The 24,328-nt window shown below is 41.7% G+C and overlaps 2 protein-coding genes across 4 annotated transcripts in view; both read right to left on the bottom strand.

Moving 5' to 3' along the window:
* The window catches only part of LOC125226870 (fibronectin type-III domain-containing protein 3a), an 86,492-nt gene extending 80,465 nt beyond the window's left edge, over positions 1–6,027 (bottom strand). The window contains exon 1 of one of the 2 annotated variants that reach the window (XM_048131025.1): positions 5,605–6,027. The gene's annotated coding sequence lies outside the window, so the exon portion shown is untranslated. The remainder of the gene's footprint in view (positions 1–5,604) is intronic. The other variant, XM_048131024.1, reaches the window with a different exon arrangement.
* A 1,799-nt stretch (positions 6,028–7,826) lies between these two features.
* On the bottom strand, positions 7,827–20,385 carry LOC125227328 (transformation/transcription domain-associated protein-like). Of its 2 annotated transcripts, none has more exons than XM_048131616.1 (16): positions 20,319–20,385; positions 19,899–20,042; positions 19,446–19,716; positions 18,282–18,493; positions 17,817–18,032; positions 17,238–17,726; positions 16,729–16,893; positions 15,977–16,108; positions 15,466–15,633; positions 14,880–15,066; positions 13,833–14,049; positions 12,231–12,671; positions 11,663–11,771; positions 10,562–10,796; positions 8,911–9,050; positions 7,827–8,641 (listed from the first exon to the last, which is right to left on the bottom strand). In XM_048131616.1, the coding sequence occupies exons 2-16, from the start codon at positions 20,016–20,018 to the stop codon at positions 8,342–8,344; spliced, it is 3,402 nt and encodes a 1,133-aa protein (XP_047987573.1). In that variant the 5' UTR covers positions 20,019–20,042; positions 20,319–20,385; the 3' UTR covers positions 7,827–8,341. The 2 variants fall into 2 exon arrangements, with proteins under 2 accessions (XP_047987573.1, XP_047987574.1); XM_048131617.1 differs by having other exon boundaries at positions 13,833–14,019.
* Between the last annotated feature and the right edge of the window lie 3,943 nt (positions 20,386–24,328).

Genomic DNA, 24,328 nt, shown 5'->3' with positions numbered 1-24,328 from the left:
ACTCCCATTTGTGTTAAAGTGCGAAAGTGGACTGCAACATTCACATACCTATTACCTATTATTGAAATTAAGATCAGATTAAAATGAGTAAGATATAATATGTGAAACATATCATCTGTTACATATGATGAGTACAATACAGTAAACAATGATTTCACAATCTGTACTTGCTTATTGTTTATCAGCGTTGGCTGTTGGGCCAAACGAGGAAAATGCCAACTAAAAACCTAATGTTTTGTAAAACACAAAATGAAACTTCCCAATTCACTTTTTTTATCCACCTGTCTTGTAGCTTGATGTCATCGAGATGTCGTGATGCAAAATGTACAGCAAAACATCAACGAATCACAAAACCTTACCTTTATTTACTAAGACGTAATAGGTAATTTAATGAGACTCAATGTACAATTTAGTTTCGTTTCGTTAGTTATTTATTACCTGCCTAAGAGAGGCTCATGATGTTACGAAACAATATTACATTATTGATTGAAACCATCAGACAGGTATACATTCGTCTTCAACGAATTAAGGAGAATGGACTGAATTTGTTAAGAACCCTGGAAACAAGCAATCCTTAATCATTAACCTCTTTCGCAAAGTGGATGAAACAATAATAACTTGATTACCTACTGTTGACGAGAAGCAGTGAAATAAACATTGAGATATGATTCCAGTTCTGAGAATTCAAAGAGGAATATCTGAAACATGACAAAGGTCGGATTGATTGTGTAAGTTTGACCTAACACCCGGATCTCGTTTGATAAAATGTTTAGTAAGAATGTGCCTAAGCATGTATGATAAGAAGTCTGATTAGACATTAGGAAGGCAATGCCCAAAGCAGATACTCATAAAAATGTGGCATCGTCGTGACGGAAGCTGCTGCGATCGAGTTGTCGAATGTGGCACGCGTTATCGATTCACAAATACTTCACGCGGTTCTAACTAAGTATGCAGTAGCAGCCGGAAAACGCATCTTAATACAGCAGTGGCAATAGGCGTGTACAACTGTCACACAACCATGTAAATGTCCATACTTACATACCTTGCGTATGCCAAGTTATTTTGTATACCGTGTACTACCTAACCAACTTTGTTTCAAGAAGAATCTTTGTCCACAATTTTAAATTGGTTTAAATATGTACCTATATAATATACCGTTGGGCAATGTAATCTCATAATTTGTGTAAAAGTAGGTGAACATTTTTCGCATTTCGGCATTCCGCATTTGTAACAAAACGAATTTTCTCCAGAGACAATCGTCACTGCACTGCGGTTTGTATGGAAAGGAGCAAAAATGGGAAGGTATTAGGCAAGTTCGCCTTTGTAGATTTGTATATACTGTATTGTTGTCTTAACTTGTCTTATGTAAAATAGTGCTTACATACATACCATACTATGCCCACCAATTTTATATTAGTTTAGCAGGGCAATTCATTTCGTACTGTTTTTATGCAATCTGCATTTAAATCGATATCGTGTAAACTGATAGCAGTTCGGTATGAAAAGCACCAGGCCCCGTAGCCGAATGGCATTTCTCCGACGCCAAACGAAAACGAAACGTAGTCCGGCTCTGTCGCGCCAATACGCAAGAGCGATAGGGATAGATATCTACTAGCGTTTCGTTTCGTGAGCGTTTGTGCCATTCGGCTACGCACCCTGGCTTATCTGATTTGCCATTGACGTCCGAAATAAGTTGACTTCAAGTATCTAAATGGCTCGCTAAATGTATTTGGATACATACAGGTGATATGGAAAAAATGTTATACGGCACGAAAAAACATAGATACTTATGTTTAAAAATAAATTTGAGTACTTATTGTGTAAGGGCCACTTGCACCAACGAAAATGGAGGGTTAACCCACCATTTTATATGGAATTTGACAGTTACCCTGGGTTAAGTGGTTGGTGCAAGTGGGCCTAAGTAGGAGATATCTTACTTTTCATATTGTAATTTGTAAGGTTTTGGTTCTGAGCGCTGGTGGCCCAGCGGTAAGAGCGTGCGACTTTCAATCCGGAGGTCGCGGGTTCGAACCCCATCTCGAACCAATGAGTTTTTCGGGACGTATGTGCGAAATGTCATTTGATATTTGCCAGTCGCTTTTCGGTGAAGGAAAACATCGTGAGGAAACCGGACTAATCACAACAAGGCCTAGTTACCCATCGGGTAGGAAGGTCAGATGGCAGTCGCTTTCGTAAAACTAGTGCCTATGCCGAATCTTGGGATTAGTTGTCCAAGCGGACCCCAGGATCCCATAAGACGTGGCAAATGCCGGCATATCGCAAGGAGGATGATGAAGATGTATGGTTTTGGTTCTCTAAGTCATATAAAAAAAGTTCGAACCGCAATTCGCAACCATTTCATTCAATCGCCTTTAGTTTATTTGTATTTATATACCTACACCTACAATTTAACAAAAATTTGTTTTTAAGTAAAACAAAAAAACTTGATGTTTAAAAATTCATTTCTGGGCTTTGTAGTCTTTACTAAATAAATACCAAAATTCAGGTTTTACTCATAGTTTTTTTTCGTAATCAGAACACCTAAGAAGTCAACCGGCTAAAAAGTCAAACAATTAAACCTTGTTTTAAACTATTGCTTCAATGATCATACTGACATAGCGTTGTGACTTGTGAGGTACTAATTTACAACTAGGCACCTTTCTTGTTTACGCCAGTATCAGTAGTTGCCATCGGCTTCTACTCTAGTCAAAATAATGACAAAGCACTTAAGGCTCACTTGCACCAACCAACCACTTAACTCAGGGTTAGTGGGCTGTCATCTGTCAAATTCCATATAAAATGGTGGGTTAACCCTCGGGTTCACTTAAATAACTACATATTTCCTCTTATATATATAGATCGTCATTTACAGGGTCGGGCATAGATCTTTAAAACCCTACATTACCTACATAATAGTCTATTCCCCAAAGCCAGCCCCCAGCCGGCTTCTCGCGCACCCACGCAGTAACGTTATATCCTGAAAAAACATTGTTTAGCTATGTAACCATGGCAACGCATTGTTATAACGTTACTGCATGGATGCCGGCGAGCCGGCGGGGCCTGGCTTTGGGCAGCTGGCGCGGGTGCTGATAGTGCAAACCTTTGCGTCAATACAAAATACAGGAAACAGTGTGAATTTGTCGAAAAATATTCTAGAAAACTATTAAAAACTAAGTTCATGGCCGTAGAAAAAGTATTGTACACGTATGCAACGATGTTTAACTGAGTCAAAAAATACTCGTGGCGTCTTTATCTTTACCCACGCCACTCGCCTTTTCTGACCACTTTTATACGCCGGTTGCATAAAATAGTAATTATTCCGAATTCGAATATTTTAGTGAAAAGTTTGGTATTTATACTTTGCATAATTACAAGTGTCAGTTAATATACGGGATCTGTATGGAAATATAAGATTAACTTTTGTCTTTAAAACTCACGCGGCTATGTCTATTTAGCCAGTCCTTTCCGAGACAACGGCGACAACGACGATTTCGAAACGTCAGAGGATTAAAAGTACATTTCAAAACTGTAATTACTGTAAACCGTTATATTATTATATTATATATTATGTTATGTTATAAAGTGTCAATATCGTGAAAGTTTACCTTTAGTTTACTTGTACAAGTAATATAAGTACATATTTGCATTTATTTAGAAGGGTAAGTAATTTTTTACTAATTTTTGAAACGGTTTGACCGGAATTGAATAACTAATATTGTTATTTCACTGAAAAGGTTATACTCAGTTTAGGTAAATCAAATTTGTATTTCAGTTTACAAATACAATATTAACGCAAAACACATCTGCATTTTGCAACTATGCAATATTTAGGGAAACGGGTTAATGCTCCCAGAGTTAAGATAAATGTCGAAGGTGTAACATTCGTCAAATTTCACGTTGAGGGGTATTTTTGAAGGCGATAATTTTGAAATATCTCACGTTTGATTGGTAGACGAGGAGTTTCGATAACGCAATAATAGATGTGAACAAAGGAGAACAGAGTGTTGGCTTAAAATCCTAGCAACTATAATTTGCTTAATGCTCTCAAATTTGGTGCACAATTGCACACGAAATACGAATATGAGGTAATTTTCAAATTTGTTTCATAAGCGCATACAATCAGTTTTAGTTTAATCCTTGATGAGTTCTGAAAGGGTGGAGATATATTTTTTGGTTCATATCAAAATAATGTTTGATTTGAATTGCTTGTCCTATGCATTCATAATTTTGGAAATTCGACTATAAAGTTCCGAATGATCAGGAAATGTTGCTTGTCTAGTTTGTCTATTAATTAATCATCAAATATGGATAAATTATTAGAACCTATTAGGGTTTCGTAGGGAAAAACTACAAGGTTGATGCTTTGTTGTCAAAGGTAGTCAAATGCTTTAAATACCTGTTTTCAAAAAAGAACGTACGCCCATTTTAAATGACAGTACATCTGAACTGAATACACACACAATAAATCTTTCTGGGTCGAAGTGTGTTTGTAAGGGCCTTAATAAGATAATCCTGTGATGCCAAGAATTTTCTGAGGCCCCTGACGTCGGTATCTTGAGTACAATCATACAATGTCGGAGGATCGTCATTGCAAATAACTATTATGTACTTAGCTAGTACCTACAATGAATAGAATAGCTAAGATCTAGGCTATGATTTTTGTGTGTCTTGGGGTGTAATGTGGTCATATTTTGCACGATACCAGAAATCAAATTCAGTTGTTTCCGTGTTTACATTCATACCATACAAATTCGTACAATTTTATATTGAAAATTACATGAATGCAAATATATTTACTAAATGGGACGCTTGCATCGATAAAAAGCGCTACGAATCGCGATTCGCAATCCATTGTAAGCCTATCTACAGTGAACTGGTAGGAAAAAACCTTATCATTAGAAACCCAGATCCCCTCCACCACAACAGGTGGCCGTTTAACAACAACAGTGTGGATAATATAATATTTAAGCACAGGGTTATTTTTATTATGTGGGAGTTTGTGCATGTAATAAGTGCTTACACAATGTTTACAGGAATGTATCCCCACAGAAGCCTTTGTAGTGGTTCTCTCGGTTTACATTGTTGTGAATTTGCAACGGGCAGTGCATGGCGCGGGCCGCGGTGAACCCCGTCACACTGACATTGCGTTTAATCCGGCATTCCATATGGAATGCGGTCGCCGGCCGCGCACCGCCCCGCGCCGACGCCGCCTCTCTCCTCCATGTTTTCTTATCCACTCGCTTCCGGCCACCATATGGGATAGTGGGATAGGACCGAATCCAATAAGAATCCAATCAGCATAATACTCCTATCGAAAACTCGTATTTTGGTCCCTTATACACTCCGTATCAATCAATTGATTAGATGACGTCATAATGTATACAACAACTGCGAACGAGGAACTGTTTCTTTTGATGAATCCCAGAGCACGAAGAGCAAAACAACTACAAGAAAAAGTAGTGTACCGGGTACAGGCTTATTAGTTACCGATTGTTTATGTGCGCGAGTTATCTTACGCTTTTATATCGTTTGGATACGATTCGCCTGCCACGTCGCGGTGAATTTTCGTTATGAGGGTACGAAGTAAACAAGTTTTTGACTCACCTTCGTGAATATGCCACCGATTGTTAAAAATATCCACAAACTATAGCACAGATAATACGGTTTTCGTCCGTATAACACAATATTCACCACACCAAAACGACAACATAAATAAACGCAGCCACAAATCCCAACACGGTTCGGTTTGGAGCAGCGCTCTCTCGTGTTCGAAACGCAATGCGTCTCGGGAAAATGCACTGACACAGGGCGGGGTTGTCGAATGTCATAAACGGTCGGTTTCAGTGGTCAGAGACTTGCAGTGCGAACAGGATGGTCGCGCGGCACTAGCGCGCGGCTCGGCGGCGCGGACGGGACTGGGCTCTCGGGCGCCAGCGGGGCGGCGGGCGGGCGGTGTCGCGCGCTATATTGGCCGGCGCGCCGCGCCGACAACGACGTGGCTGTCGCGACTCCGAACTACCAACTACTCCACGGAGCATAGAAAAAATCAGGATAATACTAAAAAAGTCCTTATCAAATCTGAAATATGTGGTTACCAACTGATGGAATTTAAGTGCTGATAACTCACCCACGGTTATACCTACACATGAATTTAAACGGAGGAATGTACCTACGCAACAACGAAGTTTTGCAGATACATAATAACGCAAATCGCTCATGTACATTATACACAGCTGACCGAGTCTTTTATATTCATCCTGATTCTGTTTTCATTAATATAAAATGACACAACAGACAATCATTCTTACCCTAAAGTTGACTAGAAGAGAATGTAACTTTGCTATTGCATCGCTGTGAAAAGAGTTTTCCAACATAAACACGCCTCAGTTAGGTCGGGGGTACCTTAGCTAGCAGTTTCCTGGCCGTCTTACAATTGCTGCACTTTCTTTCCCATTGTTGGTGCGATTAAATCAAACGTCTCCAGTGATTGAGCGAGATTAGCGAATGCGGCGGCTGGTGGGGGCTCGTTAGTGCACTTGCCGCGGGTACTTTCACCTATGCAAGTACTCGCGTAGCTGTCACTTGCACATGCAACTAATAACTCATTCACACACTGACGCCCCTAATTCAGACCATTCTATTACTTTTTCCAAGTTAAAACTAGGTATTGCCCACGTTTGCAATTGCACATACTGACGATCGACTCTTTCGAGCCTCGCTTTCAACTAAATTTCTTCTACCAATTTAAGAAATAGATAAGACTGAAGAAAGTCAGAAATTTGACAAAATGTAACTTAATTATATTTTGGTAGAGCCTAAATCATCAAGATCTTGATGATTACATAAAATATGCCCCCGCCCCATTAAGGGTTAACTGCGCACATCGGGATAGTATTTCTTTGCCTTTTCCTCGGAATCCAGACAGAAAATATAAACCCAAAGATCTCTCGCTTACAGTATATCTGATTTGTTTTGATATTAGAAAAATCGTGTTCACTCCGATTTTCACGCTCCTGAGAACGACTCTATTTCCCACTCATTAAGGTCCAAATTAAGGTGGTCTTGTGGAACCTGTATTTGGGATGGCGTATGTTCAAATATAATTGCACCACAGGCATCACAGGGACTTTTTACACTGCATCCAGTAGTAATTAAAGTACAGACCAATTAGTTTTGCTTATAATTTCTAACTTTCATAACATTCTTGATAAAAAAGGACCAGGTAAAATGGCATGCGTATAGGTGCTACTGACCCATGTGGGGGACAATTTCGCTGGCATGGTGGGTCAGTAGGCAGAGCGCTGGAGTATCGACCCAAAGGCCGTGAGTTCAAGTTTCATCCAAGCCAGTAATTTTCCACTTTTAAATTTTACTCACTATTTATTTTAATAAAAAGTTAAAAATAGATCTCATTTTGATTGAATATGTTAAACCTTATTTGGAAAATCTTGTGGAATAAATCTGGTCGGTAAAGGGGTTAAAATAAGACTAACGATATATTTTTTAAACTCTTACAACGTCCCTATGCCGTTCCAAACGTTAAGTAATTTTGTTGATATCGCTTTAATACTACATTTAGGACAAAAAGCGGTGACTGAAAATGTAAATTTTTCATTTTACGAGACCTTCATATTCTCAACATGGCTGCTATAACGCAAACATAACTTATGATAAACTTTGCAGCTCCAGTCATGCGGATCCGGTTTTAATTAAACTCGTTTTTGATGCTGATTAATCGTATCTTATCATAAATTGAAATGGAATGTGTGTGGAAAAAGAGTAGAAAATAAAACTACACATTATTTTTAATTTTTATTGCTCTTGAATGCAAGAGAAATTTCTCGTCAGGTATTTGTCATATGCGGTATGAATACGGGGTATTACCCTATGAATTAGTCAGAATAGTCTGTTTATGAGTTCTAATTCGTTGGTATTTCTTACTTCTATATGAGACCCTTAAAATAATAAAGGAAACTAATCCAAAAAGACTTCAGTTCGACACATAAACTAAAAACCCTTTTATACTTGTATAAACGTTATGACAATAAACAATAGGTACGCGAACACGTACAAGGGTTCTTTGAAACGTTAGTATATTGAGTAAAGATAGCAAAAATCTTAAACACAATTATTTTTATAACCTAATAAATTGTACTTTTTACAATAAACTGAAACATAATGAAAGTGTAAAATCAACTGATTGTATTCAATCTACGGGATTCATTCGGCTCGAAGGACCAAATTACGTTATCACAAGTTTATATATCAGAAATAAAATAACAAGATTGTGCATAACCAATTAATTTTACGCAATCCGGCTCGAAGGACCAATAATGTTTGTTTACAGCCACGGATGCCAGGCCGGGTCCATGCGGCAGAGGTTGTCGTGGCTGGCGGCGGCGGTGACTAGAGTAGCCACCTTGCTGTCGGGGCCATCGAACTGGGCCAAGAAGGTGAGCCGGCCGGTGATGGCCGTCACGGCCTTGGTGACCATGTTGATGATGGTCTCGTTGTCCATTTCCATGGGTTTGTTCTCCGCGGAGGTGCCGGCGGCGGCGGCGAGGCCGGACTTGTCTTCCAGGCGCTTCCTGTAGCCGGTTACCATCTCGTCTCGCAGGATCGTGCGGAGGATCGATTGTATCTGAAAATAATCATTGGATTAGACCACTCTCTGAAAACAAATATTACAAATTAGCTACAACAGCGAAAATTAAAGGGGCATTCCAAAAAGTGACGTACCTACGAATACATAGCGTAATTATTTTAAGCTAAGAAGACGATACTTAGCATTTTGACGGTATGTAGGTACTAAGAGCCTAAGCTATTGCAAATTCAATCAAAGACATTGACTGACTTCTAAAATGTAAAGCAGCAGTAAGCTAATAGAAATAACAAGTGGATTATCATTACCTTGAAGTTAGGCGTGACGAGGCACCGCGCGACGGAGATGGCGGAGGCGGTGAGGGGCCCCGTGATGCCGATGGTGGTGAGGAGCTCCGAGATGTTGGGCGTCAGCCGGAACGGCACCGGACGGTTCCCGTCTAGTTCGCCTGCACAACAATCTACTGTTTAGATCTACGACTCTACGTTTATTATATCTTTAAAGAATACATGAATCGTTTTAGGATGAAGAAGCGGGTGAAGCAAACCAAGCCAACTACATGCAACATTTGTTAGGGCCATCCCACACTCAGTCTTTTGAGCGTTGGCGTCTAGTCAACGCTATAGAAAATAATGTCGCTGAGCAGTTGCGCCAAGAACTGGCAGAATGCCGAAGCTCGAGAGACTAGTAGAGTGGCACTTAATTAGAGCGAAAAGTAGTGCTAGAGTACAGTAAACATGTTATCAATGAGTTTATGAAAGCCTTCAGAAAAAAAAACATACGAACCAAAACGTGAAATAAGCCCATGCAGTCCAGTTTGCGTGCGTGATATAACACCATTTACAAGCCAGTGTGAAAAAGGGTACTTAAAATGACGTGTGAAATTGAAACGCATGCAATATTGTTTATTAAGCGGTATTATAGTAAAATGTGAATTAATTAGTCAAATTTCATAATGGATGAATGGATTAAACATCCATTCACTTGTACTATGTTTTTAATACGCAAATAGTAAACACGAAACATATAGCACCTACCTGTTACAATCTAAAATTTAACGCCAATGAGTGTGAGGTATATATTTAAACTCTTTTAGTTATTATTAGTTTATTAATGTTAGACAAGCATGTATTCCATTTGTTCAAACTTTCATAAACCGTATTGCACCTAACTCTTTCTGCAAGAAATATGGGTGAAGCAAATAAAAATTTAACAGGTGAAATACAATCCATAGAAAAAGAAAAAATAAAACACAATTGCATATTAGTTTTCAACATTGAACCCATTACAAACTTAAACACTCATGCATAATACCACAAATCACAAGTAAAGATAAAGTCGCCAAGCGCAAGATTGCAAGAAAAGGACAACATATATTATGAAAGTATGTATTACAATATGTACTACATTTTTACACTGATCCGGATCGTTACAACGGTTCAGTATGTAAGTGTTGATATGCACGAAGTACGGATCCGTACCCAAATCTAACGTAATAGTACATCCACAAACTTGACTAACAGCGAACACAAACAAACACGAAGTTGTGGAGAGGCGTTTTGCCCGTTCTGTTTGGTTTTGCCAATGATCGGCATCATTGTCGATTTTGTACAAATCAAAGGGAAGATCGACAAACAGGCACATTATCCAGGGCTGTGGCAGATGTCACTCGCTCGTGGTCACGCGTCAAGTACCTACACGCTAACTGTTCATTCGAATTAACAAGTGGCCGAGTGCGCCACGCGCCCGCCTGTGTAGTCGCGTGGCACGTACCTACTATCCTTCTGAGTTATACGTAGTAACTAGTATTGGTGAAATAAAGCGTAGGTATTTGTCGTTTTGCGGGCAAGTGAAGGATCTGTTACATTACTAACTTATTAATCTGTGGCTGGGGGTGCCGTGTTTGTGTTCGGTGATATAGCCGCTATGAGCATGGCTCAACCCAATGTTAGCTCTTACCTGTGGTGTCGTCGACGTCGAACTTGAAGTAGGACACGTTGAGCAGCCCCGAGTCCTGGTGCACGTACATCATGTCGGGGTTGAGGCGCGTGAGGTGGAGCACGTACTCGGCGAAGCCGGCCAGCGAGAGCTGAAGAGTGAGCATCTTCCTGAACGTCCAGTAGTCGGTGGGCGCGGCGAACGTCGCCGCCGCCCACTCGCGGAGCATGCCTTTTGGCACCATCGTAGATTGCACCTGGTCAACGATTCAAATTATTTAACAATTTGTTTTTTTATCATGTAGAAACGTCTGCGAGCGATATTACATACTTTTTAAATTAAAGGAAAAATTAACACCTCCGGCAGGACTCGAACCTGTGACCTCCTGCTTTGCCGGAGCTATCGCGCTCCCAACCGCGCTACGGAGGCCTGCTGGATGTGTGCGAATATCCACGCGTTCCCTCAATTCTTAAACGCCTTGAGGTGGCGTATAGCAACATCTACCGGTAAGAATACATCTTAACAGGCACTGGAGTCTCAATTTACATTGAGAATTCGCCAGTAACAATGTGCTAACCTATACTAAATTTGTATTTTATCACGTAGAAACGTCTGCGAGCGATATTTACATACTTTTTAAATTAAATAATTCTGATTTAACAATTTTCCAACAACTTATCTGAACAACATAATCTGAATCCAGCCAACACTTATCCGACTTTAAAAAAATACGCAAGAAATAATCGAGAACCGGTATCAATGTGAATAAGACTTAACATTTTAATAAAACGCCAAGCAGATCGACTGGAACTTTGTCGGCATACAATGATTGATATTTGGCTATATGGCTATAGCCGCGCGCGACAGTTGCCGTCATTATAAAGTATAAACCCAAGTTTTTCGGCACCCCATTCAAAAAACGAACCCGGGTCTCCTGCTCACGCACAGCAGCGTTAGCGGCTGAAGTCCTTTTTCTGCTGTCTATCTTTGAAATCTAGATGCCGTTGACCAACTCTAAAGGCGAGCAATGTGACCTTGCACCTCCTAAACGAACATGTTACTTGATTACGGTATAACGAGAGAGATGGTGTGTGGTCTATCTATCATACAGTGTATACGTACCTCCCGTAGAATGTCCCTTAACACCTGGTGCGAGGCCTGCGAGCCGCGCGCCTGCACGGCGGCCAGCCGCTCGTAGTAGCGCGCCACTGGCGCGTCGTACTCCACGCCCCTATAACATACAATTACAGTTGTATAGAACATCAAAGGTTGTGGAAACTATCTCTTTACAAGTAGAACTATACAGTCTATAGACTGGATTTGGAATTTTTTATGTGGTTTTCACTCAGAATCGCGAGCTCTTTCAATCCTAATAGGAGAAAAAAAGTGTCTCCAGATTTTTTCCCCATTCCGTTACCACTTTTTCATACATTTTGTATGGTGGTAACGAAATGGAAGGTTTGAATAATGTATAGATATCTTGGGACATTTTTTTTCTCGTATCAGAATCGAAAGACCTCGCGATTCTGAGTACGAATCGCGTAAAAAATACCCGTGTTACAAAAAAAAGTGGGGTGGACAACTTTGAAAAAAATGGCCCCTATACTTATCCACAATTTACCACAATTTGATGTCTTCAAGAATTAGGGCTATGAGTAAAGTAACATGAAAAAAAAAAGACATGAAATACCTGTTGGCGCACTCGGTGCGGTAAATATCCAACAGCGATATCGAGCTGGGATTGTCTTCTACGAGACGCATCTGCGGTGACACCGAAACGACGCGCGGTACTGTGAAATGCAGGAATCTTCTGGATGTTTCCTTCTGCTTGCCCAGGTAGTGGTTGAGCATGCGGAGCAGCTGCAGCACGCGCTCCTCGCGCCGGGCGTCCCCTAGGCCCGAGTCGTTCACGACCAGGTACGGGTATATCTTCCCGTTGTGTCCGCGGATGTACAGTCTGCGCGCGGACGTGTTGTGTTTCTGCACGATCTCGACGCGCGGCATGAAGCGCGCTATGCGGACGTGGTAATGAGAATGCTTGGGGAGCAGGAACTCGCCGGGTAGCTCGACCTCGGCCGTCTTTAGGCTGAAGTTGGATAGGAATCGGCATTTCTCTTCTATCAGGAATGACCTGAAAAAAAAACGTTTATTTTTGTTTGTGCATTACCGAAGTGAAGATAATAATCCTCATTATTTTTTCCAAGAAATTGTATCGCTAATTACACCGGTGTTATCGGACATAATAACAGCATTGCACGGCTACACAAAATGTGTGATAAATAAGTCGTTAACGTTTTCTAAGAACGATTAAATGCTAAAATTTCTTCCTGTAATAAGGGTTCCGTAGTCAACTAGGAACCCTTATAGTTTCGCCATGTCTGTCTGTCCGTCCGTCCGTCCGTCCGTCCGTCCGTCCGTCCGTCCGTCCGCGGATAATCTCAGTAACTGTAAGCACTAGAAAGCTGAAATTTGGTACCAATATGTATATCAATCACGCCAACAAAGTGCAAAAATAAAAATGGAAAAAAATGTTTTATTAGGGTACCCCCTACATGTAAAGTGGGGGTTGATATTTTTTTTCATTCCAACCCCAACGCGTGATATATTGTTGGATAGGTATTTAAAAATGAATAAGGGTTTACTAAGATCGTTTTTTGATAATATTAATATTTTCGAAATAATCGCTCCTAAAGGAAAAAAAGTGCGTCCCCCCCCCCTCTAACTTTTGAACCATATGTTTAAAAAATATGAAAAAATCACAAAAGTAGAACTTTATAAAGACTTTCTAGGAAAATTGTTTTGAACTTGATAGGTTCAGTAGTTTTTGAGAAAAATACGGAAAACTACGGAACCCTACACTGAGCGTGGCCCGACACGCTCTTGGCCGGTTTTTTCATGATAAATTGGAATTTTCAACACAATTTTCCTTTTATATCATTTTTGTGCTAACCTTAATTGGTCTGAATTGTATCGCCGTCGTAATGGGTGTAGGAGATATTGCTTATTCAAAAGTTGGCAATTGCTGAGCAACCAAATAGGATGAAATTGTCGTCCCACGAAAGCTCTTATTTTTACCGCTTTTATTTTTCCAACCACGAACTTCGCGCATAGCTATCTGCTATTAAGGTATTTATGTGTGCCGTTATCTGAGTTTAGGGGCCTTATTGTCGGTATTTGGATACGCGGCGTCGTATTTGTATACGAACATCGTTCATAACGCCGTAAGCGCCATCGACAAATAAGGTCCCTTTACCCAGATAACGTCACATATAATAGAGTATATGATACTTACTTGGGCAAAACCTTAGTCTTCGCCTCCAAAATCTTGACCCACTTCCTCAGCTTCTGTATGAGATTCTGCAGCTTCATCGCATTGGGCTGTGTGAAGTCGAAGTCGCTGGTGAACTGCGTCTTCATCTTCTGGAACACCGGGTCCTGCACGGTGGCCTGCGCGCGCCGCGCCAGGCTCTCGGAGGCGGCTGAAGAGAATACACCACTTGAAACATTTTCTGTCGACATACAAAATATACTACTTGTATAATATATGCATTCGCTGAAGCGAGGGATTTAATTAAATATGCATACGGGACAGGGTCCTTCTGAAAGGAAATGTAATTATTTTCATCTAAATGGCCATCGCTTTGCAGGCAGACGAGCATGGACGAGCGATAAATGATAAAACATCAGGCCCTCCCTATCGAACTTACGAATAGTGCGATAGGGTCGGCCTGATGTTTTATCATTTATCGCGCGACCATACTTGCCTGCCAGGTCGAGTAAGTTATGTATATTAAAATTTCGACAATGACGACTCTTTAAATTAGGTGGCTTTAGAAACTATAAATTTACTTCATCATATTTCTTCTACAATAAATATAGCTTTGTATTACTAATTAATGTGTGTGTGTGTGTATTTTAAATTAGTTTGTATTTATTGTAAACGCTATAAATCGCTTTATTAGTCATGCCAATGAAAGACGTCAGCTAGCTAAATAACAATAATATAATTTGCGAGTTCAAGATTCGAACCTTTCAGGAAAATTATTACCCACCGCTCATTCATTTATTTTGAAGTCAATCTAAATAAAAATGAATCCCTATTTTCCTTGGTCAGTCGTCCATGGTATTACAGCTGGGTCGATTTGTTTTAGGGGTTTGTTATTGTAACGAGAAGGGTACGATAGATTTAGGGGAACCGAAGTTCGCTGGGTCATCATTCCTGAATGATGAAGTTGAGCGCGTTGGCTGACGGTTGTGTCGACATCACGTGGCACTTGGTCAGCCCAGATGAACCGAACTTCACCGCGTCGTCTAGAGGTAAATTAATCTGTATACTGACTTATCCCGATTCCAATGCAGATGCCGAAGGTGGAGACGACCTTCTTGATGAAGTTGAGCGTGTGGGGGGTGACGGTGGCGTCGGCGACGGCGGCGCGGTGGTGGAAGGCGACCACGTGGCACTTGGCCAGCCCCGCGCGCAGCTGCCGCAGCACCTCTTCGTACCAGTTCTCGCGGAACCACACCATCTGGGAATGGCAGGAAAGAGTGTTAGCATCAAACTCTCATATAGTCAATTAAACTTATAGAAGCAATTACCTCGCCCGGATAATGTCAAACGTAGACGTGCTTCTCAACGCTGCTAGTTGCCATTGCCATTTAACTCATAGTCTTAGTCATTTGTTCGCTGGTAATCAATAAACAGACGCACTAAAATAAATTGAACTCGATACTCAACTACATTTTTGCATCCTAATTCGATCCGGTCGCCGCATGTCAATCGTACATAGGTACATGTTATGTCCTAACTTAAATTACAGTCGCCGAAGATACCAACAGATTTTTCTGATATGAAAGTGTTTATCCCATAGGTAATAAAGAATAAAACAGCTCATTCTAGAAAAAGTAACACCATTTTGATATGTCACCTGATCAACGATGCCCTCTAGCGAGGAGAGCACGGTGGGATGTATCTCTCGTTGCAGCTGCATGATCTTCGAGCAGCGCCACATGGGCAGCGTGGCCTTGATGGGGCCGGTCTCGCCCGTGGGACCGCCGCTGGAAGACGATGCGCCTTGCTCTGCCGTCCTTCCCGGCTGAAACAATGTCATTTTAATTTAGGAATTGTCGGTACATCGTGTGATTAGCAGGCGTATCATGTCATTTCGAATCAGTTTCTCGCCCGACATCCATTTCAAAATCGCGACTTACTTTTCTGTTGATTTAACAAGTAACTAGTTACTTGTTAAATCAGCATGTATCTGAAGTTTCGAGGCTAGCCTCGAACCGAACCGAAGCTAGCCTCTAAACTTCAGATAGGATACTAAATAGGCTTAATACTGGCTATTTAACTAAATTGAACAGGAATCTAGTTACAAAAAGCACAACTAAAAACGCAAAATATTCAATGAACGCGTATTATACTTGATAGGTACTTACAGCGGCAGACTGGTGTGGTAGATTCGAGGCCAAATTTTCCGCGGTTTTGTGCCTCTCGCGTTGTTCTATCTTCAATGTCAAGTACAGGGTCCGAATAGGGAAATACACCGCCTGCGGGTACAATCGTCCAACCTGCACAAAAAATAAATTATGAACTATTGAGTTATTGAGTTTAGAACATACATAGTTATATTCTGGAGGTAATTTATTTGATAGCGGTAAGATTTAGAACCAATTCTAATGACAATCATAAGATCGGGGTGCCTAACCAACGTTTACGATCCAAAGCCAGGCTGGTAAGCAGTTGCAAAGGAGCCACTGTACGAACAGCACGCCACGTGAGTACTTGTCCAGTGATGCAGATTTCCTAACAGTATAATAAAGAGAACTATGACTAGTCGACTCGTCTTATATCACCGTTCACCTACACGAGCTTAGACTGTGGGCGCAGGAACGCGCCTCTTTCATATATTTGATCGCCATTATTCGAGGTGTGTCCTAAGTATTGCAGTAACGGAGTTAGGCACTGGTCCTATCGCGAGCTAGTAAACTATGAGCTATCGGCTATAAAAACGAAAAAAGATAATCACTCCCGTGTAACACGGCGATGTTTATAGTTACTCGCCCAGCGGTGAGCTATCAATATCGCCGTGTCTCTTTTATTTGCACGGGAGTGCTTATCTTTTGTTCGTTTTTATAGCCGATAGCTTACTAGCTCGCGGTGGGACCAGTGCCTTATACTAAATACTTACGTGACTCAGCAAGTTAAGGATGACGTTGCCGTCGTACTGCACGAGGCAGGCGAGCAGCTGCGGGATCCAAGGAAGCCACTGAACCGGCGGAACCCCTACTGAGTATTTGTCCAATGCCTCCGCTAGACTGTTCTTCTCGTCATCGTAACTTAGCATCCAAAGGACCTGAAATTATAGAGGTTATGTTACCAACGACACAATAAGTCTTCCTAACTAGAGAACAATCCTCTTTGTATTTTGATTTTTGAATACATACATACATACATACATACATACAATCACGCCTGTATCCCATAAAGGGGTAGGCAGAGCACATAAAACTACTAAAGTTTCAGGGCCACTCTTGGCAAATAAGGGGTTAAAAGAAAACGAAACTGTGGCATTGCATATTACAGCAAAATAAATTTTTGACTATTTATAACTAGACAATTATAAACTATAAATTTTACTGAACGTTAGATTGACGCTAATCTAGACCTGAAAGAAAGCAATCGAATGATCAAAAATACCTTAGCGCAGTATTTCCTCGACTTAGATTCATTCTGATGCCGGCAAGCGTGCAGGAAGCACGTCATAGCCGACACTCCCACTTGGATCTGTCGCGGGTCCCTGATGAATATCTGCTCCAAGTAATCTCCCCACAGTGCCCAAGCTTTCACCAACGTGTCGTGTAGTTGTACTGCGGCCGCGAATGCTTTGTTAGCATCTTCCGAACGCCCCAACTGAGCTAATAGCAGTCCTTTGAAGGCGTAGAACTCGGCAGTCATTTCTTTTGTGAAATATTTGAAGTTGGTTGATTCGATCATGTCAAGGCCTTCTTGTAGTTCGTCCTTGCCCTCGGTCCAAGACATTTGTATATGGCACTTGACTTGCTGTCTGATTTTCTGGAAGCAATCGACTATCGGGACGCTTGGGATTGTGTAGATGCGGTGGAGCGAATCTAGGCACACGCCGGAGAGACTGTGTTTTCTTGCTATTTTTGCGAAGTGGATTATTGCCTAAAAAATAAAAGAGCAATTTAGACAAAGAGATCGATCAAAATTTGAACTTATTCAAGAATATTAGATAGTCAAATTAAAGATACTGACCTGGGCACTTGCATGGACACCCAGCATGCTATGGTTGCTCGCGTGGTCTGTCTGCGAGTCGTAGTGTGAAGCTATGAACTGATAGTGGTGTTGTCGCCACGTGAATATGGCGCCCCAGTGAGACAGCGGGTCCGCGACAACAGGGAGACGGTTGCGCCACGTCTTCACGATGGCTTTCATGTCATGGAGTGACGTAGGTCGGCTGTGGACAAGACCCTGTGAACAAGCATTATTTCAGTGATTTTTGAATATAAAAAATTGTGTACATCGTTTTTAACACAGACACGTTGTAACAGTTTTTTTTTAAAGAAGAGGCATAAGACAACGACATCAAGCACGCACGGTTTAAATGTCTGCTCCAAGTAATCTCTGCACAGGGCACAAGTTTTCACTCAAACGTGTTCCACCCTCTAGCCACCGCGTACATAACATACGACCCAAATGAACTGATCAACAACTACTCACGGTGTGTATCTGCGCCGCTTCGCTAAGCTCCATGAGTTGTTGCGCGGCCCGCAGTAGCGGCAGGTGCGCGTGCGACACGACGCGCGGCAGGCGGCGCCACTCGCGCAGGCACTGCGCCGCCGCGGCCTCCGCGTGGCGCTCCACGCCGCTCAGCTGCTGCTCCACGCCCGCGCAGATGCAGAGGTAGCCGCGGTACAGATTCACCAGCCACGCTGCAAGAATACAAAAGTAAGTAAGTTTATTTGCAAAGAATAAGTAGGTACATACGAGTACATTAGTGTCTTCGGTGGTAGGTGACATTTGGTTGCTTATTCTGCTATTTGTACAAGAAAGTTAATGGTGCACATTTCAAGTTTATGTTGCGGTTGCCGTGAAGGTTCATTTAGATCGGGCAAACGGAAAGTCTTAACTTCATATAATTATGTATCATCATCATCCTCCTTGCGTTATCCCGGCATTTGCCACGGCTCATGGGAGCCAGGGGTCCTCTTTGACAACTAATCCCAAGATTTGGCGTAGGCACTAGTTTTTACGAAAGAGACTGCCATCTGACCTTCCAACCCGAAGGGTAACTAGGCCTTATTGGAATTAGTCCGGTTTCCTCGCGATGTTTTCCTTTTCGAAAAGCGACTGGCAAATATCAAATGACATTTCGCACATAAGTTCAGAAAAACTCATTGGTACGAGCCGGGTTCGAACTTCGAACCCTCCACCTCCAGATCGAAAGTCACACACTCTTACCACTAGGCCACCAGCGCTTTTTATGTATATAAGGGTCAATTTGCAACTTTAAAGTTAGTAGAATCTACTAACAAATCCGGACGAACTTGCGATTTAATATCAATAACCTCACCGTTAGAAGTGTAACCTGCATCATTGGGTTTGCAGTCAGTTTGCAACAGTTTGTCACTGCTAAAAGCACTACCGGCTTACCTTTGAAATGACAGCTTATATTTCTTCAAAGACATATCGTTAACTCGATGCACCGTTACAAAAGCACACTCCTAACCAAATCAACAAGTGTTTAGGTATCTTTTTCGAAATAAAACCCTAGAGTTTCAGCATGAGTTAGGTTTACCACCTTATTTATAAATGGGATTTAAACTTTACAAATAGGATCAGCTGGAGGAAGGAATCTCATATAAGCAGCAGTAAGTTACTTACCCAATTCTTTAGGACAGTTGTACTCCACTTCAGCAAGTGCATCCTTCATAGTCGTCCAATTAGGGTTCCTCCACGCGCTCTCCAATATAAGGAACGGATCGCGAACGCTGCGAGTCAACCCTAGTTCAAGCAGAGAGTCCCATTGGTTCAACTCTTTGGCACATTTGATCCAGTGCTGCGTCCAGAGTGTGCACTCCTTGTGCATGTTGTATGAGGATGGATTGGCTGCGTACTCTTGTTTGAGTTTGCTCATTGCGGTGTCGTAGGCGCCCTGTGAATTGCAGATATTGTAATTTAACGCAAAAATACATACAAGTTTTCTAAGCATAGATATTTTTAGATTTTTCATTCTCAACTAGACGGTAGGATTAGTAAAACAAAGACACAATTGATGGCACTAGACGGTTAACTTGTAAAAAAAGACGAGATGATTTTTATGAATGCAATGCATACCTGCGCCAGTTCGTAAAATCCTTGCTGCTCGTAGGCAATCGCAAGGTTGGTCTCGCGGTACCGAGCGTGCTTCTGCCACAGACCGGACCACATGTCTTCTTCTTGTAAGAGTTCGTACATATCGCTCAGGGAATCCAATATTTCCTGTAAAACAAGAAGAAATAATGATATAAAAAATAGTAAATTTAATCGGGACAGAAGTAGACCTCTTTGGGTGCCGAAATAAGCGTCTTATTCACCGGCAGCAACACAACTTATATCGGTTGAGCGTGAAAGGTAAAAATAAGAACTCAATGAAAGGTAAAATACCCATGTCAAATGAGAACACAGTGAACTGGTCGTATGAAGGAACGCCTTGATACATGTACATTAATTTTTAGTGTTGTAATGAGCTTGTAATACTGCAATGGAAATACTCACGGTGGGAGTAGTAGTTTCAATCTCGTAGTCGTAGATTTCCAACTGTTCCTTGGGCACGCGACCGGCAGCTTGGCTCGATCGCCATTTGCTCCAGGTTCAGAGTCAGTGCGGTGCCACAAGTTATGAGTCTTGCCAAGGTACTTCATCATGGGCCTGAAAACAATGAGGTACTTTTATTTGCCTATTCTAAAAATAATATAGGCGAAAATATATCTATCTTCAAATATTTGAAACCTTTAGATGTTTATAATAATAACTCCATTTGCCGAATTCGGCCACTTGCGACCGCTGTCAGCTCCGGTGCTGTCGCTGATGTGCTCGCAAGTGGCTGACGAAACCAATCTTGGCAGTAAATGTTCGCGAACATTGCGGGCACAGTGGACCTTTTAACCGATACAAATTGGAGTACAGATGTAGTGCGTATTTGTCATGCTAGTTCAGCCGTCCTGGTACATCTTGTACTGAGACTGACTGAAATAGCATGACACGTTCGTACGTTTCGCAATACGAAGGCAACTCTTTCTCACTACATCTGTATGGAATTGAGTTACTTACGGTTTAATACTGACGGGTGGGTTGCACTCGCAAGAGCTTCTATGAACGTGTTTAGAGCGCTTTAGTGGTTGGTCCCTTTGAGTCACGTGGATGCCAGAGATTATGAATGGGACAATCTCATTCATTATTGTCTGAAAAACAAATACAGCAAATGAATATTAGACTAAATGGGGATGTAGGCAATGATAAAATTAATCACTCCCAACTTGCTACTAATGCAACGCTGAGATAAAATCAGAACCCGCCAAATCCAGCAAAAAAAAGTGAGTGGCTATCAGGAGTTGCCATAAATGGAAGTGAGAGGTCACTTAAAGCGACAATAATCAATGTTCATTCCGTTGTAAAATTTCACTGTCTAATTCAATTGGAGAAATATTTATTAATACTATCTGTAAGAAAGTTTGTAAGACTTACTCGGAAGTTGTGTAGAGTCAAGCGCACTCCAAAGAGACGGGAAGAGCTGTAGCCACGTATGATGCGCCAGTGCGTCATCCATGTGGCAAAGTTGCAGCGCACGCCATCGCAAGTTGCTCCGTGCGGACGCGCCGCGCCAGTTCCAGGAACTCGGACTGCTTGGCGACTATTTGGTTTAGGAGAGCGTTGTCTGAAACAAACATGGGTTTTAGGGGCAAGTATAATAACGCACGGTAATAAAGACGAGTTTATTTCGGATTCAAAAATAACGCTAGCACAACTCGAAATCTAATCTAACCACTAGGTCAGCGTGATGCCAGAAAAAAGCAATATTTTTGTAGAACTAACGTGGTAAATAGGTCTTGAACTTAAAAAACGTGGAATCTGAAATTGTGATCAGCGTGGTAACCCTTTCATATTGCGCATAAGTGCGCAAGAAGTTTTTGGATCTAAGTGACATGTATCAGGTGAGCAGATATAAGCGACAACTTTCATCAGAACTGGTGATGTTTGATGAATTCAATCCTATGATCAATAAGGACATTAGATTGCACCTGCTTTGTTTAAAACGTACCTTCATTTGGAGCATTCTTGATCCCCTCCTTCTGATTAGAACTAGAGTCCAAGTCCATGTCCAACACATCTTCCTCATCAGGATCCAGCGAGCTGTCTCCATAACCATCGCTGGACTCCTCTTTCACCGCACTGAGTATCACGAACGCACTTGCGTTCCTCGTCATTCTGCCCAGTTGATGACTGCTGATATGCTTGGTAGCAGGTACTTGGTATTTGATAGGCGGATTTGGGTATCTAAAACAGGAAATTGAGAAAATTATGTATTGCCCATTCTTTTTTATAGTCGATTAATAAGTTTGCAAAGTCTATTGAAGGTAGGGGTTTCCATCTGTAAAATTTGGTAACCCGCACAAATATCGTGAAAATCCATGATTTTAGAGCCCAAACCCAGTCATGTGAAAAGGTTTTTTTAAACATAGTGTAGTAAAAAACAGTTGAAAAGGTCGTAATTTATCTTTAATAAAAAGACTTTGATTTTCTTAACCTGGACTACGAATGGAACCCCCTCTGGATGCTCCACGGATGCCCTCTAAACTAGGACTAATCCGGGGAAACCTGATCGGATTGTAACCCTAATTGAAGGACAACTTTTAAATAGTACACCTTGATCCTCAAAGTACTTAGAAGGATGTGTGGCTTCATGGAAATCTGGGTCTTAATATTACAACAACGTAAGGACTCACTGGATACGCAGGTGACAAGGAGCAGTTCCAAACACTGCTTGATCCAGAAGTGCTGTCCGATATGCTCCCAATTCTGTGAGCAGATGATATAAAGAAGCCGATCAAAGACGCGTCGACGGACGCTCTGGTCGTATACTTCGAAGAATTTGAAGCGCGGATGTGCGGCTGCGGGCAGCGGAGGCCCGCTAGGAAAGCGGGCTCTAACTTCATAGAGAGCTCGGCCATTTTTAGCTGGTCGTCTCTGTAGAAACAATAATAGCATATTGTTAGCTAGTTAAGAAACTAACGACTGATGAGTACCTAGACCTACTTATAAAATCGTATGAAAAGTTCAAGTTTATTTATGATATTGGGACATGCAGGGTCTTTTAGTGTTTCAGTAGTGTTGAGTGGCCTTCGCCACCAATTGGTTTTGTATGATGTAAGATGAGCTTAATTATTCCACGCCAATGAACTAATCAAAGTAAACCCTGGTCTGCCACTCACCTGTAGACATAGTTGATTAGCTCCAAGAAATGCGCACGAGTTCCAAGTCCTCAAAGCGTTTCTCTACGTAAAGCAATGAGTTTGGCGAGCAGGATCGACTTCTTCGCGCAGGGACGGCGCGGCGCCGGCTGCACTGCCCACCGCTGGGGTTCGACACTTTACCCATTCCTCTACCATGCGGGTTATGGCTTTCATCACCTGAAACAACAAGTCATCAATATCAATCATATATGCCAATGAAATATTCTTTCAGCTTGGGCAAAAATACTTATGATTGTTCGCCTGTTCTTTTAGGCCACATTTCTCAATCAATTGTCAATGCCATTAAATTTTGATAGTGACTTAAATAATTCTAGATAATTATTGCATGTTAACTTTAGAAATCTTTCTAAACGAGGCAACCAACCGCCCACAAAGTAAATAGCTTTAATGTAAAATAATCACCTTAGCATCAGTAGTTTTCTCGATAAGTCCCACAAGCACGCTTCCAATGAACGTCTTCCTTGTATCGCCAGGCATTACGGACACGCGCGCTTTGAGTAAATCTAGCGCCAGTATCTGAAAGAAAAGCATAGTGTCAAACAATATTCATTGTTCACTGTGACTATACACACGTTGGGGGGTACAACGACAAATTTTTTCAACATCTTGAGCGGGCAGAGCAGTGTCGGAGTAATACAACTGTTTCTATTCACGATGCCTTAGCTACACATGGATGGAGTGACGATGTGGTTTAGGTAGCGGACTCGACAACCTGTAAAAACAATAAGCATTATAATCTAGACTCACCAGTAGATCGGAGGTGGAGGCGTCAGGGTTCGGCGCTACATGGTCGCGGGCCATTCGCTGCAACACCCTCACAAGCGGTAGCAACAACCGGTCGATATAAGCAGGATTTGAAGCGCAGCAAGCTCTTCAACATCATGAGCGGGGCCGAGTAGGGCGCCCGCGCCGCTGCCGGCGGCTGACTTCTCGTGGCGTCGCGAGGCCTTCGAACGCGTATTTGCTGACGCAGGCGTAAAGGGTTTCCAGCTCCTCATACTGGGGAAGAAGAGGCTTTTGAATGGCAAAACTGCAGTGTGCTTTAGGACTATATTTTAATTTATACTTGTAATTAGTAGGCGCTTTAATGGAAACGAACGAAATCTTAATCGTTTATTGAGTAGCGTAAGGCCTCTAAAGCTGAGTCGGTACCCCCATCCTTACAAACTAGAGAAGTTAAATTATGAGACCGGAATAAATAATTAAACTAGTAATGTTCTTAAGTCTGTAAATAAAGTATTACAATCAAAGGAG

The sequence above is a fragment of the Leguminivora glycinivorella genome, chromosome 6 (genome assembly GCF_023078275.1).
Source record: "Leguminivora glycinivorella isolate SPB_JAAS2020 chromosome 6, LegGlyc_1.1, whole genome shotgun sequence".
NCBI lineage: Eukaryota > Metazoa > Arthropoda > Insecta > Lepidoptera > Tortricidae > Leguminivora > Leguminivora glycinivorella.
This window is presented reverse-complemented; position numbering and strand designations above follow the sequence as displayed.

Excerpts from the sequence above, each read along its gene's own strand:
- LOC125227328 (XM_048131616.1), bottom strand. The coding sequence starts at position 20,018 with ATGTACGAACTCTTACAAGAAGAAGACATGTGGTCCGGTCTGTGGCAG. Across the intron at positions 19,717-19,898 it reads GATTTTACGAACTGGCGCAG|GGCGCCTACGACACCGCAAT; the intron begins GTATGCATTGCA and ends TGCAATTCACAG. Across the intron at positions 8,642-8,910 it reads TCGTCACGCCTAACTTCAAG|ATACAATCGATCCTCCGCAC; the intron begins GTAATGATAATC and ends GATTATTTTCAG.